The sequence below is a fragment of the Sciurus vulgaris genome (assembly GCF_902686455.1).
Source record: "Sciurus vulgaris genome assembly, chromosome: 8".
NCBI classification, from domain to species: Eukaryota; Metazoa; Chordata; class Mammalia; order Rodentia; family Sciuridae; genus Sciurus; species Sciurus vulgaris.
Genome location: NC_136468.1, coordinates 15975780 through 15993264, shown reverse-complemented (window position 1 = coordinate 15993264; position 17485 = coordinate 15975780). Strand labels below are relative to the sequence as shown.

Here is a 17485-nt window from a genome sequence, read left to right as displayed (position 1 = left end):
TGGTCAAGGGAAAACAGATCTTCAGAAAAGAAAGACCTCAAGTTTGCAACACACATTATTAATGACATCTGAGGAACAACATTGCTTAGGGATTTATCCAGAGTGCTCAGAAAGAGAAACCCGCCCCTCCCAGGGAGTCTCCGGTCAGCCTGGCTGGTTCCATCATTCCCGATAAATGAGCCAGGGCTGGGCTTCGCCAGCGCCCCCAAACCCCCAAATCAGCCTCTTCAGGCCACAGCCTGACTGTGGAGGGGTATTGACTCTTTAGCGTTCTGGAAAAATCCCTAATTCTTATGTTTAATTAATTAAAAATCTATTGGATTTCCATATCAGGTGTCCCTGACAGCAAATTCTTCAATGTCATTTGCTGCCATATGAAAATAATCTTTTGAAAAGTTCATAGATAAAGTTCTTCAAAAACTGGGGCCCCTCGCTTCTGGAATCTTCCTGTGGCTCTCTTCTTCTCCTTTCCAGTTTGGTGCAGAATGGGTTTGTGAACTTTTTTTTTTCTTTTTTTTTCTGACATTTTCTTTTTTTTTCTTTTTCTTTTTAAAAAATAAAAAGCATAGATTTCCCCCTCCTTAATCCCTTCCTTTTAAAATGTTCTCTTCTCTGCTCTAAGTACTCCCACTTCCTAGTTCAAGTTTCACTGGTGTCCCGTCCCTGTCCCCTGCCCCCCTCCCCTGCCCCGTTTGCATTGTTTGTGTGCGGCACCTCAGTATAAAAAGCGGCTCCCCAGGGTCCCAGGAGCAGCCTCCCTCACCTCCCCTCCCCAGGCCCCGAGGTTATATGTAAGGGTACTGGTTGACCTTGGCAGGGCTCAGTGGGTATCCAGTGTAGACTGTGGAGGCTGGCGAGGCGCTGATGTAGGTCTGGTGGGCAAACTGGGCTGGATACTGACTCGGGTGGATGGTGGGCGAGGGCAGGACCCGGGGGCCCATGCTCACGGGGACCTGGTGGACGATGCTGGCCGGGTAGGCAGTGTGCTGCACGGTGTGGCGTGCCGAGCCTTGGGAGGCCACCAGGTGGGCCACGGTGCCAGTGGAGCCCAGGGCCGCAGGCGCCGTGTAGGTGTAGAGGTGAGGCTGGGCAGGGAGGTGGGCGGCGGCGGCAGCCAGGTGGGGGTGGACAGTGCCGTGGCTGGGGCTGTTGTGTGGGAAGGTGTATGGAGCCTGAGCCATGGTGGGGGTGATGTAGGCCTGCTGCCGTCGGTGGCTCCCAGTGCGGTCTGCGGCCATGTGCTGCTGGGCCTGAGAAGAAGCAGCGAGAGAGGGGCTGTATTAGGGGAGGAGGGGTAGTGGGTGGGGAGGAGGGAGAGGGTGGAGAGGAGGGGCGGCAGGAGAGACAGCAGATGCTTTCCTTTGTATGCTGACAGTAAAAATAAGTTTAGACTGAGAAAGGGACACCTGGCCGGCCATTTGCCAGGCTAGGATGACATAGGTAAGGGCAGGGCAGAGCCAGCGGGACATACTGTAGCTGTGAGGTGTCAAAAGACCCCTTTTTGAGTGGCAGCTGCTTTCTACGCACTGCGAAATCTCAGTCTTTAAAATCACAGGCTATTAAAACAGCTCTCTTTGAAATCCCGTCAGTCCAACAAATAGCCCTCTCTCTCCTGGAGAACCTAAGCCACCAGACGCACGTGCAGATCCTAGGACATTCTTCTCCTTGGTCTATGGCGTAGGTGTGAGGTTTCCTTCCCTGCAGTGAGGGATGGCAGGGCTGTCCCTGCTGGCCCAGGCTGATGGGCAGGACACCTCTGCTGGGTTGAGACAGCACCATATGGGGCCTCTTGTGCTATAAGTGCTTATCACATCGGACAAGTCACTTTGCTTTGGGCTGGCTCTCTGTGGTCCTACAGTACCAACTTCACCACAGATGATCCAGGGTGGAAAGAGTCACTGAGGTCTCTCAGGAAACTTCCTGCCACCACTGGGGGAACCACAGCCCCAGGAAGAGGCGAGGGCTGCCTCCATGACCTTCTCTGCAGTTGAAGAATGAGAAACTGAGGCGATGGGTCTGAATGGGGCTTACCTGACTGAGATTAAGGGGCTGCTGCTGCTGGAAATGGGGGCCTGGTCGCTGCTGCCGGTAGGCGATGGCTCCCGACGAGCTCCCTGAAGAATGACCGCTGGTGGAGGTCACATTGCTGGAGGACTTGGACTTGAAGGAGGACGAGTGGTGACTGGTGTTTACTGTGGTGGGAGAGGCACAGGTCACATTCAGTGGCAGGTTCTGGGTTGCCCGGAAAATGCTCTCACTTCAGGTTACGGTGTTCCTGAGGACATGTTCCTGAGGCTGGCCAGGGCACAAATCAGCCTCAGCCCCACACTCAGTCTTGTCTGAGTGGCGGCTGTGGAGTGGCGGCTGGGCTTGGGCTTGCTCCCTTGGTTAAGAGAGGGATCGGGGGGCGGGGTGAGGGAGATGGGATGAGGCAAAGGCGAACAGAAAAGGTACAGGGGCGGCAAGGCAGCAGGGCCAGGCTGGGCCTCACATTGGTCCTCCTGGAGGTGCTGCTGCCTGTATATCTGGGAGATGCATGATGGATCCCTGCCTGGTCCCCTCATAGGAGGCTATAAGGATCAGATGTGACTGCCTGCAGAGGGACCTAACGAACAAGCAGGACATCAGAAGAGCAGAAGCTGAAACAACCCCATGGGAGTCACATGGTTTGGTCCCCTGCCCTGGGTAGGATGAGATGAATTCACTCAGGGAGTTGAACATGGTCAATTAGTTTCCCCCTACTGACAAGGGGGCTGCAAAGATGCAGGAACTCTACCTCACCAGCAGGTGGCGCCACACCTTGGGAAATGTGATTCTGGTCCAGCAACTCAAGGAGGGCAGAGAATCTGCATTTTAACCAGCCTTGAGGTGCTGCTACTGCTGGTAGGTGGCCCCACGCTCCAGGGGCTCTAGGAGTGGTAGGCTGTCATCCCGGTAGGATGGCTTTGGATGCCACCAGAGGGAGCCAAGGAGCCTCTTCAGAGACCAGCTGTCTTTACCCAGACAACAAGTATTTTTGAGCTCCTGCTTGGGCCCAGGACTGTGACTATGTGCCACCCGGAATGGATGGGGTGAGAGCAGGCATGAGGAGGAGGTGTCACAGATCATGGACTAAGAGCACAGATGATAGAGCACGAATTAGAGAGTTAATTGAGGCTATCTGAGATGGTAAGGGACAATAAGAGCAGGCCAGCCAGGAAGAGATCTGAAACTGGAGTGGGGCTGGGGCCTGTCTGGCTTCCCCAAAGACATCCCTGCTGGTGGGACAGGTGCACAAAGGCCATGCTGATCCTCAGTCTAAGAACAGGAATTGGCTCTGTCAAGGGAAAAGAGGGTACATTCTAGGAGAGAAGGCAACATGTTTCAACGTTCTGTGTGTGTTTGAGCACTTCATGCTTGTGACTCATACTTAGTGACTGAGTTTTCTTGATTAAGTTTCTGGAATATGATTAAAATACTTTTACTATCTTGACTTTCTATGGAGGACAGGTGTCTTTCTGTGATTTATATATTCTGCAAACCTTGCTGCTCTCAGAATTACTATCTGGTAACCCTGGAAAGAATAAGGAGGGTCTAAGAGAAAAGAGGAGGAGAGATCCGGTCAGGTCTTCAGTGTCCTGTGCTGCTGGTGGGGAGCTGAGAGAGACAAGCAGGGACAAGAGGAAACAGATAACTGAGTCTCAAAAGACAGGACCACATGCCCTAGAGGAAAATTATTAGAATGAACTGACGAGTGCAAAATATTTCTATGAAATAACTCATTTTTGTCAGTTTGAGTGTTGAGCAATCTATGAACACCAGCTCCCAGCAGGCAGCACAGTAAAGTGCAGGTGAGGACTGCCATGCATAGGTGCTGAACTTGGTGGAGAAGAGCCAGTGCTGCTTGCCTGCTCCTCAGCATGTCTCTGGAAACCAATCAGAAGCTGTCTACGGCAGATGCGTGAACATCAAGATGCACCAGTCGACAGTGCAGGGGATCCAGGCAGCCACCCAAACACTTCTCCTTGGGCAGACTCCCCAGCTCTAAAACAGTCCATTTGGGGGAAGATGCCCCAGGTTGGTGTTCAAGAGAACCATGTAAAGCATCTAACACGAGGGAAGAAGTGGCCAGGGTGTCGAAAATCAGTTTTACATCTCAAGCTGGGTGGCGAGAAGAATCCAGGAAACTTTTTGTTGGGGCCTGAGCATCTTAGGCCAAAACAGAAGCCTATTATTGTCTCAGCCAGGTATCCTGTGGCAGCTGGTATAAAACTGGTGAATCTGGTCATTCCTGGAGGAGGGGGTGCTAAATATTAATGAACCACACATATAAAGTTCAGGTCCTTGACTGAATTAGGTTGGACAATTCTGTGATAAAATCCAGAGTGATGAAATCAAAGTCAAAGGCACAAGAATGCTGATCAACTGTTGATGAAGAGAGAAGAGTACCTTCAAAGGTCTTGGCTTCAGAAGGGCAAAGGGGAACTGGAAACCCAGGGGCATGACACACACTGAACCAGAGAGGAGCTTCCCACCACTCAACACAGACACCAGAGAGAAAGGAGAGAAGCTTCAGTAGTGTGGGAGGTGGTGGATCCTAAACAGACCCCAAATCCAACTGCATCAGAGTCCTTTGGGTGGGTGCCTGGGAATTGGCATGTTAAGCTTCCCAGCAGTCCAGAGCCAGCCTGGCCCCACGGAGCAGACCTGCATTTGGGAATCAGGTCTGGAGACCCAATACTGTGCCCCATTCAAACCCAGTTACACTCTCAAAGGACCCAAAATTGCAGGGGAATAAGAGGTTTTGTGAACCCAAAGTAGGGTCAAAAATGGAAGGCTGTGAATGCTGGCTACCAGGAGGGCTTGCTTCTCTCCTCCCCTCAGCTGGATGGCTGTCCACCTCCTTCCCTCTCTGTAGCAGATCATAGACTAGGCTTGCTGCTGGGCCCAGCTGTGGACTATCTTCCGCTCCTGTTCCAGCTTCCTGGCATCTTGTGGTTAATACATCTGAGGACAAACAATGAGCTGGAGGGATTTCCAGCCTGAGTCTGCCAGTGACAAGGTTACAGAGCCTGGCATGTGCCTGCTATCATCATTGTGGGAACAGGAGATGGGGGCTGGGTCAGAGCTGGTCAAGCTGTCAAAGCAGAGAGCTCTGGATAAAGGAGGGGTCCTGAAGAGACAGTCTGAGAGCGTCTCAGAAGGACACTCTGTGAGGAAACAGATAGTTAACAAACAGTATTCATCCTGGTCTGAGTAGGCTTGGGGAACTCTGGACCCTCTAATGCTGGGGAGCTCCAGCCAGGGGTGGGGGCTGCAGCTGGGGTGTACCCTGGCCTGTGCAGGCCTCCTGAGGACCACAAAGCTGAGGAAGGCTGCTTTCCAGGCTTTTCTAAGGATGACATGGATTTAGAGCCAGGCACAGTGGCACATGCCTGTAATTCCAGCAGCTCTGGAGGCTGAGGCTGGAGAGTTCAAAGCCAGCCTCAGCAACTGAGCAAAACCCTAAGCAACTCAGCAAGAGCCTGTCTCTAAATAAAAATACAAAAAAAGGGTTGGGGATGTGGCTTAGTGGTTAAGTACCACAGGATTCAAACCCCGGTAACAAAAAACAGAAAACATATATTTAGAGAATTAAATAATGATACAATGGGGCTGGGATTGTGGCTCAGCGGGAGAGCACTTGCCTAGCAGGTGTGAGGCATTGGGTTCGATCCTCAGCACTACATTTAAAAAAAAAAAAAAAAAAAAACTTAATAAGATTATTATGTCTGTCTACAACTAAAAATATTTGAAAAAATGACATAATATGCACTGTGACAGAAATCATGTCATTTTCAAATACTTAACCTTAAAAATGTGTGCTGGGTATAGTTTTAAACAACCATTTAGGGGACATCCGGGCAGAACAGTGAGCAGGCCTCTGCCACGAGGAAGTCTGTGTCCCACAGGGAACCTCTCTGCCTCACAGGTCCCTTTGGTGATCACTACAGAATGTTTCTTCCTGCATGGTTTCCACCAAACTATCTGCCTGAGTAGAAGAGAGTTTTTGGAGAGATGTCTTTGTGGCCTCAGGGAGGGTCAGCCTTGTTTTGTTTCCTCGTGGAGTGCCGAGTCTGGGGGCTCTGGACTGGTTTCCAGGCTCCAGATCACCAGGAGCTGGCAGTCAGTAAAGATGGGTCCTGTAAGCCAGAGGCATGCTCTCCTAGTTCCCTGAAGGCAAGGACTCCCGCTTCCAGGGCATCACCTTCCTGGGCAGGTCTCCCTCCCTCTCAAGTGGCCTGGCAGCCCCAATTTACTGTTCAGCCTGGCCCCAGGATCACCAACCCACTCTGCCTCTGGCCCTGGAGGGGCCTCTAGGAGCTTGCGCTGTCTCCACGGTCTGCAGGGAGCAGCTCTGGCGGGGTGCAGGGGTGGCTGTTTACCAAGTGCTCCTTCTGAGGAAAGCAGCTGGGGTAGCCCTGAAGTGAAGGCCTGACAGGCTGCCATTCCCGAGCCCTTGGGTTGGGATGCAGATTCTGAAGGGGAAAGAAACCTGAGGCTGCCTCCGTTTCCCCTCCAAGCGGAGCTTCTTGGTGTAAGAAGGGCCCTGATGCAGGCTTCACTATGGTTCTGTGAGGGTGTCCTGGATCCCTGGCCCACATACGCAGACTAGCCTGGGGCAGCAACCTACAAAAGCCCTAAAGGCCCACCCTGAATCTTGCTCTGTGCTCTCAGTGGCAGCACCTGAATGGCCTGTACCTCCCAGGCATCACACATAGTGACCACCCCAGGAAGCTTCCCTGTCTCCAGTGCAATGGTGACAGAGAGGTGGTCCCTCCTGTAGAACAGCAGCTTCCCACATCTAAACACATCTTGGCAGTGTGTGTCCCTTCCCCTCTAAATAGTGCCATCATGAAGGTCACCAAAGGGACCTGTGAGGCAGAGAGGTTCCCTGCGGGACACAGGCTTCCTCACGGCAGAGGCCTGCTCACTGTTCTGCCCGGGAAACCCCTAAATGGTTGTTTAAAACTACCCAGCACACATTTTTAAGGTTAAATATTTGAAAAGGACGTGATTTCTGTCATGGTGTACATTATATCATTATTTAATTCTCTGCCACAGCCTGACTGAGGCTGGTGAAGGCAAGTGGCAGAAATGCGGATCATGCAGATTTTCTTTGGTTTAGTCCCCAAATTCTTCCACAGTGAGCATGAGCCAGGGAAAGGCTGAATAAACGCTATTCAATAAGTGTGCAGTGAGCTGCTCAGCTGATGAGAGGGTTGATTCCCAGGCCTGTGCCTGGGCCCAGTTCTCAGGACGAGCCGTCTCAGGATGGTAATTCTTTCAATAAAGCCGAGAAATACACTTGGGAGATTTCTCCTCCCAAGGGGGAGTATGGAGGAGGGGCTCAGAGGAGCCTGAATCTTGGAGAAAGTTCTTCCTACAGGGGACACATGAGTGGCCAGCAGAGGCTCCTGGCAGGGAGCAGTGCTTGACCTCGGTTAGGAATGCCCCAAACCAGGCACCGCTGCAGACAGGGGTACAGAGTGGGGGCTTTCACTTCTCACTTACCAGCCTTGTGAAAGCAGAGCCACTGTGAGCGTGGCACGGTATTAATCACGGAATCAAAAAAGGAGAACGCTGCTTATGCAACGTGAGGTTACAGACTCTGACCTCGGCCACTTGGACAAATTTGTGAATAAGGATCATGTGCAATAACGGGCACCTTCTCTTTTACTAGTGTTCACATTTCTAGTTCTTAAAAAACACGAAAAGCAATCTCCAGAGAGCTGTTTCTGCTGCCCTGGTCCCAGGTTACCTGGCCCCAAGCTGTCGCATTCCACTAACACTTCGCTGGCCTGGGTCTTCAAGGGGGGCACGATGATGGTTCGTGGGTTGCCAGTGCAATGATTCTCCAGGGACCCCTTGCTGTCGAAGGCGTTGGTGGTGTTGTGCCCGGCACGCTGCTGCACAGAGTAGGGGCTGGTGTTGCTGGAGGAGTCGGAGTAGGGCGAGTCATGGACTGTGACGCAGCTGATGACGTTTTTCCTTTGCTTGGAGACAGTGCTGTGAGGCAAAGGGAGGAGCAGGACTGTGAGAAGGCTGTGAGGCGAGATGCCCTCCCAGCCGTTCAGACAACCCACCGTGTGAGGCCCCTCACTGTCCTGGGCACACAAATGTCACCCATCTAACCACCGCATGGCATGTGTGAAGAAGGAGGAAGAAGTTTCTGCTGGGCTCATTGGTGCTTCTGGAAACTGGGGAGTGAGACGTTTCTGGGTGACCATGGGCTTTCGCCCTGGGTAGCAGGCTCAGTGGAGCTGTGTGACAATCCCTCTGGGCCACCAGAATGGGATATCTGAGTAAGGAGAGAGAACCTGAAAGAACTGGCAACCTGAGGCCTAGCCTGGGAGAACAACAGCACTGAAGGGAGAATGGTCGAAGCTTAGGCAAGGGCTGTGAGAACAAGGGAATGAGCACTCCAGGGACCAGGATGCAGCCAGCAGCACAAGCGAGGCTCTGAGGATGACCCACAGCACAGCTCAGAAGTGCTGAGAAAGGCCGATGAGAACTGATCTGATGCCCTCTGCTCTGTGGGGTGGCTCAGTGTGCAGGCCACTGGGACCTCCTGGAGTCCCCTTCCTAGGGGAGATCTGCCTATCCTATGGCTTCCCCATTGCCTGGGCCAAGATCAGGGAGGAGACGGTACTGGCCTGTGGCCTAGTAGAAAGACTCCTGCATGCTGATAACAGGAGGAAGCCACCCTCAATCCCTGGTCATCTATCTGGAACTTCATCCGATGACAGGGCGGAGCTGGCGTGGGATGGCTCTTGGCCAGCACCTTCTCTTCAGAAATGTTTACGTTACTGTGGTTACTCTGGGAATCAGTCCTGTCTGCCTCCCAACTTAGTGAGAGGATGCAAGGATGATTGATGTGGAATTTATTGCTTATTGTGCAAGGTTTTATAAATGGATGTTCTATTTTTACATATTGATCATTTGTTTTTCAGGAATAATTGCCAAAGCAAGGTGATCAGTTTCTGGTACTTATAGAGTCTGATGAACCCTCAATGACCCCTCAAGGGGTCTTGCCCAACATCACAGAGTGAGGCCAGATCAATCTCTTTTCAAGAGTGATCTCTGTCACTTGAGGGGCAGCATGGAAGGGGGCACACTCAAGGGCCCTGGGGAATCCAAGCAGAAGGCAAGTGTTAGGACAGAATGAGGGTTCTGACCTACAGGAGGCTAAAAGGACTGGTGCTGTAAAGGCCAGGGGCAGGCCTGGTCCCTGCTCCTGATACCCAGCATGACTGACATCTGGTTTGGATGATTCCTCCAGAGGCTGCACACTCTGTCCTCTCTGGTGGTGAGCAGAAGGTCCCTAACTGGGTCTATGGGTAAGAACATGGGCCAGATTTCTAACTTTGGCATGTGCTGAGCAGGGACTCGGTAGCTATCCAACCTCTCAGGGATTCATCTGCCTCCTCAGTAAAACCTGGGTGAGAACAGTATCTATGCGGGGGCTGTGGCTCAGTGGCAGAGTGCTTGCCTTGCACGTGTGAGGCACTGGGTTCGATCCTTGGCACCACAGAAAAATAAATAAATAAAATAAAGGTAGTGTGTTCCATCTACAACTAAAAATATACATATAAAAAAACAAGTAGCTATGCCACAGATTTGTTCTGAGAACTAAGTGAGAAAATAGAAGTAAAGTGCTTAGAATAGTGCATGTGCATGACGCTGGTAAGTATTCCGTGAAGCCAAAACTTGTGGAGTGCGGATATGATGTCCCAAGTGGAAAATCTAACACCTGATCTCGGGTCTCATTCAAAATACTAAAACTATTGTATAAAATTATATTTAGGTCATGTGTATCAAGTATATATGAAACACAAAAGAATTGTGTGTTTAGACTTCGCTCCCCACCGCAAGATATCTCATTATGTATATGCAAATATTCCATAAACTGAAAAAATCTGAAATCCACTCTGGTCCTAAGCATTTTGGATAAGGGATCCTCAGTTGTGCTATTTTAATCAGGTTTACAAAAAACGTATCTAGGCAAAGAGAATTCTAGTAGGGTAAGGACTTGCTGGAAAAGTTGCTTCTTTTCTAGTCTATGCATAAGCCAGAAGGTTGATAAGAAAGACAGTGAGAAGTCACCAGTTAAGAATTTTTGAGACCCATGCTGGGTGTACAGGGAATAAGTGTACAAAGAAATATAAGACATGTCTCTGTCCTCAAGATTAAAATCTCAGTGGGAGATTGTATAACAACATGACAAGTTAAACAGTGAAAGCTTTAAAATAACCAGTTAAAGAGAATAATGGATGTCACAAAGTCTTCTGTGATTAACTGTCAAATGAGTCGCACAGATGATAATTGTTAAGAAATCAAAAAAGGTGAGGAATGAATTGGTTGCATACATTATAGTATTTCCCTTTAACTTAGATAAAATAGATACATTTTTATTAACAAAGACCCACATTTCTCACTTGTAACAGTCCAAACACTTGACTCTCCCAAAAACTAAACATAAAGTGAATATGTGACCCAGCAATTCCATTTCTAGGAATTGCTGTGCCTGAAGGGAGTGAAAGATGAACTCAGAGAAGTATCTATGCCAGCGTTCACAGCAGTGTTATTCACAATAGTCAAAATGTTCATCAACAGGTGAGGTGACAGACAAAATGTGGCATGTCCACACAACAGAACACTCTTCAGTCAAGGTTGGATGAAGTTCTGATACATGCTGCACTGTGGATGCAACTTGGAAACATTAAGTGAAAGAAACCAGAAACAAATACTGTATAACTCCACATATATGAGATATCTAAAAGAGACAAATCCATACAGACAGAAAATAGACTAGAGGCACCAAAGACTTGGGCTGGGGGGCAGAGAGAAATGGGGAGTTATTGCTTCTGAGTACAGAATTTTTGATTGTGGTAATAAAAAAGCTTTAGAAATAGATACTGGTGATGGCTGCACAATATGGTGAATATAACTGATGTCATCAAATTGTTCACTTAAAATGGTTAAAATGATAAATCTTAGATTCTACATTTCACCATATTAAAAAATTAATATATAAACCACCACTGAATGTTAATGTACATGTAAATGAGTGAATTATAAAGTATGTGAATTATGCCTCAATTGAAAAAGGCCATGGGCTCATTCAGAAACAAGAAAGCAAATGGGATCCAGGGTCTTGGCACCTGGGGTTGGACAGTGCAGCAGGGCTCATTATAGACAGTTGGGGGGAAGGGGAACTGACATCCGGCACAAGATTAGGAGATGGGGCTCCTTCTAGGAAAGGGTCCCTGAGTCTAGGAAGTAGGAAGAAGAACTGGAGAGCAGTAAGGTGTGCTGGAAGGTGGAGGAGGAACACCAGAAGGAAGAGGGACAGGAGGAGAGCTGCCACAAAAAGACAAGGCCCAGAGAAGGCGCAGCTGGGCCGTGGGGGCGGGGGAGGGAAGCTGCTGGTCTATGAGTACTGTTTTGTGACAGGCTGTCACCCAAGGGAGCCCTTCCCCCTGCACAGTTACACAGTATGCCCAAGCCCAGGGAAGCACTAGGGGCCATGGCTCCAGCATTCCCAATGCTCAAGCGGATGCAGAGCTACCCTGCCTGCCCTTAACTCTGGACTCTGGTCACAATCACTTCTGTGTGAGTAAGAAACCCAAACACATGGTGGCTCCTCTGGCCATGGCATGAAAAGTGGATGTGTTCTATTGTAGGTGCATACTCTGGGTGGAGGACACTTCAAGACAAAGGCTGGCTCCCAATGTGTCCTTGTCCTGTGACCCTGGACATCCAGTCACCTCCAACCCGCTCTGAAATCTATTAGAGAGGGTGGGAGAGATTACGTGTGGCATTAAAGGATCCACTGTGGAGGAACCTTCAGGATTTATTATGAAAGACATTTAAAATACGATTTGGTCTACTACTCATTTGGGGAGAAAACCAATTTCCGCAGTGAGTGCACCTCACTTGTAAACCTAGACCTGGCTGATTTCTGCTGATCCTATCTTCCCTAGGCACTGAGCAGTTTAGGAGATAAGCAAGCAAACAAGCAAAACATACACACAACATTAATTTTGGCCAACTATAATCCCTCAAATAAAATTCAATCTGGGCACATCTGGAATTCTTTGTTCAAATTTGAAAACTGTGAAGGAGCTTCAGCTTAATTTCAGCAAGAACTGTCTAGTGACTAGAACTTTCTGAAGGTACAATGGGCCACTTTGTCAATCAGTCAACTTCTTGGCAATTAGGATGGCTTTCTAGCAAGTCTTGTAAGAGTCAGCAGCTTGGCCCAGACAACCGGTGAGACTTCAGGGCCTACTCCTCAATGAAAATCAGCAGGTAGTGAGCCTCCCATGAACAGGGCCAAGGGAACCTGCCTATCAGCATGTGGTGGTCCACCAAGGAGTGTGCAATAAATCTTCCATCAATTTTTGAAGGGTTACTGGGGATGATGCCCATGGAATGTCAACCACTGAGCTATATCCCCAGTTCTTTCCATTTTGCGATGAATGTTGCCTAGGCTGGCCTCAAACTTGGCCCTCCTGCCTCAGCCTCCTGAGTATCTGGGGTAACAGCAGTGTGCTACTTGGCCTCTATAAACTCTTCATGGGTACCATTCCTGTTTGTAACTGAGAGTCCTATGTAAATATGAAAAACACAGTTTAATGTTGATTTACTTGTGTTTTTGAATTTATATGTGATAGGTTTGGGAAAGGTGAATTAATTTGACTGTTCTTTCTAATCTCTTCTATTGTTAGAAATCTCTGTGTTCTACCTAAATATACTGTGCAGATTAGAGAACAATGGGAAGCTGCTAAATGAGTCACTTTAAAAATGAGCACACATTTGAGATGCTACTGTGGATTCTTTAGGCTCATACGTTTTGATACTACTGGGATTCATTCCACTATTCATTCCACTATTGAGTCTAATTATTATTGATAGCTTATCAATCCCATTACGAGTTGGTTAATGGAAGCAGGAGAGATTGATAGGAGTACAAGGAGAAATGAAATATTTGCTCAAATGGCCTTGACAGACATCACTTCTGAATAAGGAGCAAAGCTGTAAGAGTGCATGATTGCATTGTGTTGTCATGGCAATAGATGATTTTCATCATTTTAAAATGATGAAAAGAAATAAGGAACTAAGAAGTAAGAAATCAGCCCCAATGGAGAAAACACTGCCAGAGGATCAGGTACAAACCTGTGACCCCATCTCTGCAGGGCCCTGCCTGGAATGCGTTCTGATTTCTATTTGCTATTATCAGTCAATTTCATCCTTCAAGACCAGGGTCAAAACTCATCTCCTCCAGTAAACTTTCCATGACTTCTTTCACTCTGACTTCACGGGCGACACTAGATATGGAAAAATACTCCTCTTCTATTACCACGATGATTACTAAGTATAGGTAACATTTATTGGATGCAGACCAACTACCATTCAAAGTGCTGTTTAAATATTATCTCCTTTAGTCCTCATGGCAAGAGGGTGCAGCAGAGAATATGATTATTTTCATTTTAAAGACAATAAACTGCAGACATGGCAAGCCTGGGTCACTTGCTTGCCTAAGGTCATAGAGCTGGCAGGGGCAGAGTCAGGATTGAAGGCAGCACCTGCTCTCTCAGCCATGATGCTCTACATCCCTCCGCCCCCCCCCCCCCCAAGAAGTATGCAGCAAACACCTACAATGTAAAACGATGAAAACTCCTTTTTCTGGTTCCTCCAGGGCCATATCGCAAGACAGTGGTCTTCTCTGAGCATGGGACCTGGGGTGGTTTGCACAGAGATCTTCCCAGCTGATGGAAACGCGAGGCGTGGACCTCAGTCATCTCCGTTGTGCTGTTCCCATGCCCGTTCTATTTTAAATCCACGGCTGATTACTTTTAACCTGACCTTGTGTGAGGAGAGGAACCACTGCCTTCAGGCCAGCATGCTCCTTCTGATGTTAGGTAGTTCTTGATTTAAAGTCACTTAATATGGCACATACACTCCATCCAATCAGATTGTCTGCATACTTATATCAAATATCAGCATTAAGGTCATTCTTCACAAAACTACTTTAGAGATATCAGAAATAAGGGCCTGGAAGGAGTAGCGAGAAGCTACCCCATCTGCACCCACTGGATGGTGCGGAAGGAGGAGTCTTTTTCTCTCATTTTCTTCTGTAGCCCTGTCCCCTCTTCCTACAGCAGCCAGCAGCTTGACTTGCCTTTCCTCATCATGGCAGGCTGTCCACTCCTGCCTGACATATCCACTCCTCCCTGTCCCCGCCTCCCTCTTCACAGTGGAAGGCAAGGAGCTAGCCAGGAGGTTGCCACACACCAGTGACAGTTCTGTAATGTGCCAAAGTGTTATGACAAGCTGCTGGGGACAGACACAGGACATTTCTTCAAAATGCAGTCCCTAAGCCACTCCACTCCACCCAGTCAAGTGTTCTGAAGGGGCCCTGTAATGAAGATGCTGGAGTTGCTGGACCAAAGGCCTTTCATTGCTCAACACGCGTCACATGACCAAAACATCTTTCAATTCCACAAGTGTGTTGTAACTTAACACTGACAAGCAACAAAGTCCCTTCAAATGATCCTGTGTCTCTGGTTCCTTTGCTTCTTCACTCTAGCTGGAACTGGATGTCCCTGTGACTGCAAGATTTGGGGCATCTTAACCAACACCGGGCAGTGGTGAGCTACTGGGCTGTGGATGGCAACGGAGACGAACTCCACTTTAGGTTGATTTTTGTTCAGGTGGTAATAAATGAGGGGTTTTGCACTCCTTTGTATTTTTCAGGTCAAAGTCTTTTGAGCAGCAGTTTATCAGTTTCCCATCAGCAAACCAGTTTCTCTGGTTTTACAATTTAGTATAAAGAAAGAAATGTTTTGGGTCAAAATTTTTTTATATGTAAATATTTTAAGAGTGACTTAGATGATTGTCTTTATACCTAAAAAACTGAGCAGTGTTTATGAACCATTTTTTTTAAACCTTACATTTTTGTTCTGTTGGCTGTAACAATCTTTGCATGCAATGCGAAGAGTAGAACGAAGCAGAGCTGGGTGACCCAAGTACAACAACCTACCTGCCAGGGCCATCTAAGCAATGTATGGATGAATATGAGAGTGGGTAATGCCAAAAGACAAGCAGCCGAAGCACTGAAGGTTACCGTCCTCACACTGGAAGGTCACAGACTGTGCCTCTACATGGCAGTTTCGGCACAAGGCAAGGTTGGCAGGAGGTCTGGATGAATCAGGCATGTACCTGCAAACTCTGTCCGAGGAAATTCTTGGTGAGAAAAGAGGGCTTGCTCAGCACAGGGAGACAGTTAAATGCTTCTCTAATCTAACCAAAAATATTTTAAGTAAGGCTGGTTCTACTACTTAATCCTGGGGGTGGGGCACAGAAAAACATATCTATTATTTAGTTTATCTGTTTTGACACCAATTCTCTAAATATGATCAAAGAAACCCCTACTCCAAAAAGTGACCCACTGAAAAAGAGGAATCCATTGGCTCTTCTCCAGTCTGCCCACTAAAATCTCAAAGAATTAAAAGAGCTGACTTCTGTCCCTCTCCTGAGATGACTCCGGATTACTGATGGATGCCTAGCACCCAGTGGGGCTCAGTGAACAAAACCCTGATCCCCCCACAGCCCTGGGTTGGTGCCCTGCACACAGTAGGTCCTACCAGGACATAGTGGTAGTCATAGGAGGATGCAGGGCAGAATTATAGGGTTAATGACTGAAGAGAAATCAGTAATTTTTGCCACTAATTAAGCTTGCCATTTCTTCAGGGCACTTAATCCTAATTCTGCTATTTAAAACCTTAATTAGTTTGGGTAAGCATGGGCTTCTTCATCTTTTTCTTCTTCATCTTCATCTATGGGAAAAGAAAATGTGACCTCTATACCCCACAGGTGACAAATAGACGGTGCTAACGAAAGCACTTGATAACCCCTTGAGTTCCTCTTCTCCCAGGCTGCCTCCTGCACTCTGAAATTCTCCTTACAAGTTGGGTTTGTGACACTCCAACTAAAAGTGCCACATAAATGGTGTCAGGAATAGTGGTTTTAATTTGCAACTCTTAGGAACTCTAGGCGATGTCACCCAGTCTTGGAGACTTACTGACTGTACCCGACATTTGCCTCGCACTGGTGCAGAGACACTGGTGACGGGGCACTGTCATTCTCATGGGTGTCACTGGCTCCTGAGCTCTGGCTGTCATGTTGAGGCTGACCCACATGAGGGGAAGGAGCCAGCATTCCAGGCAGTTACAGCACTAGCACTAGAACTAGAAATGCTAGAATCAGTACAAGTAGAAAAATGGAAAAAAGAGGTTGGGAACACAGAAGATCAGAACCAAGATGCTCACGGCATAGGAGAGATCCGGTTTGGGGACAAGGATGATCAGGGTTAAGGAGGGAAGGTCTCCATTGTTCAAATCAAGAAACCCAGAAGGGCAAGGGACATCATCCAATGGGAGAGTGGCCCAGTGGCCCTCTACTTGGCAGCAATGGGGGTGATCCTTGTTTTCCCAGGACCAATGTGTCCCTTAGCATCTCTTAACAAAGCATACCATTCCTATTTAAGAGGAGACCCCTTAACAACCTCTTGTACCCTGAAATCTCCTTGCTCTGTGTGTTTGCTTTCTCTCAGAGAAGCTTCCTGACTAGGACCCCTCCTATCTGCCTGCCTTTGTGGCTCTGCCCCATAAAGTACCTCACTGGAATATGCAACCCCATCTCTAGTTTGTGTACAACTGCTTAGACCTTTGACCTTGAGAAGTCCCCCTCCCCTGCTATCTCCGTAAGCTATACTCCCTCAGATCCCTTTAGTACTTTGCTAGTTTTTTTGGAACGATGTTCTGCTTTGTGTTATACTGATTTGTATGTATCTTATCTTGTTTATTACCTTGTGTACTTCATGAGGACAGAGACCAGCTCTCTTATTTATGTAACACCTGCAGCATCCAGTATCTTACACTGGCAGGGCCAATAAATATTTACTGTGTTAAATTTTACAATATTCTGATTTCTAAGAATGAGTAATTGTATTTTCCCCCACATTTTTCTCATTCCTAAATATAGTCATAATAATGTGATCACAATTACACATTGGTTTCTCTATAAATAAGACAGCTACTGACTTCTTTTTTATTCTATGTATACTCAGAGTCAAACATACTTTCCTTTCTGGGTCCTAAACCATTTTCTAAGGCAACTGCCATTTATCTTTCCAGAAAACATTGCTATCACATCTTCTATGAGCTGCCAGTCACAGATATGGGTGTCTGAGACCCTTCAAGATCACTCAGGTCTTGATCTGCAGCTTGCTGTTTTGGTGGAATATCCCTGGCACATTTTCATTATCCTGGGCAGGCAGGCAATCCCCTATTCTTTGCAGTATATGAAGCCCACTGCCACCATCTTTGGTGGTTTCCCATAGGTTATCTGCCCATCAGCTGCTGCCTGCTTGGAGTCTCTCAGACATTTTTGCTAAGGT

General features: G+C 48.0%; 1 protein-coding gene across 2 annotated transcripts in view; it reads right to left on the bottom strand.

Annotated features, from left to right (window-relative positions):
* Positions 1–444: 444 nt before the first annotated feature.
* The window catches only part of HIPK2 (homeodomain interacting protein kinase 2), a 172057-nt gene continuing 155016 nt past the window's right edge, over positions 445–17485 (bottom strand). For both annotated transcript variants that reach the window (XM_079150093.1, XM_079150094.1), the window contains 3 exons: positions 7781–8028; positions 2032–2192; positions 445–1250 (listed from right to left, as the gene is read on the bottom strand). In XM_079150093.1, the coding sequence (XP_079006219.1) occupies positions 786–1250; positions 2032–2192; positions 7781–8028 (874 nt within the window). In that variant the 3' untranslated portion in view covers positions 445–785. The remainder of the gene's footprint in view (positions 1251–2031; positions 2193–7780; positions 8029–17485) is intronic.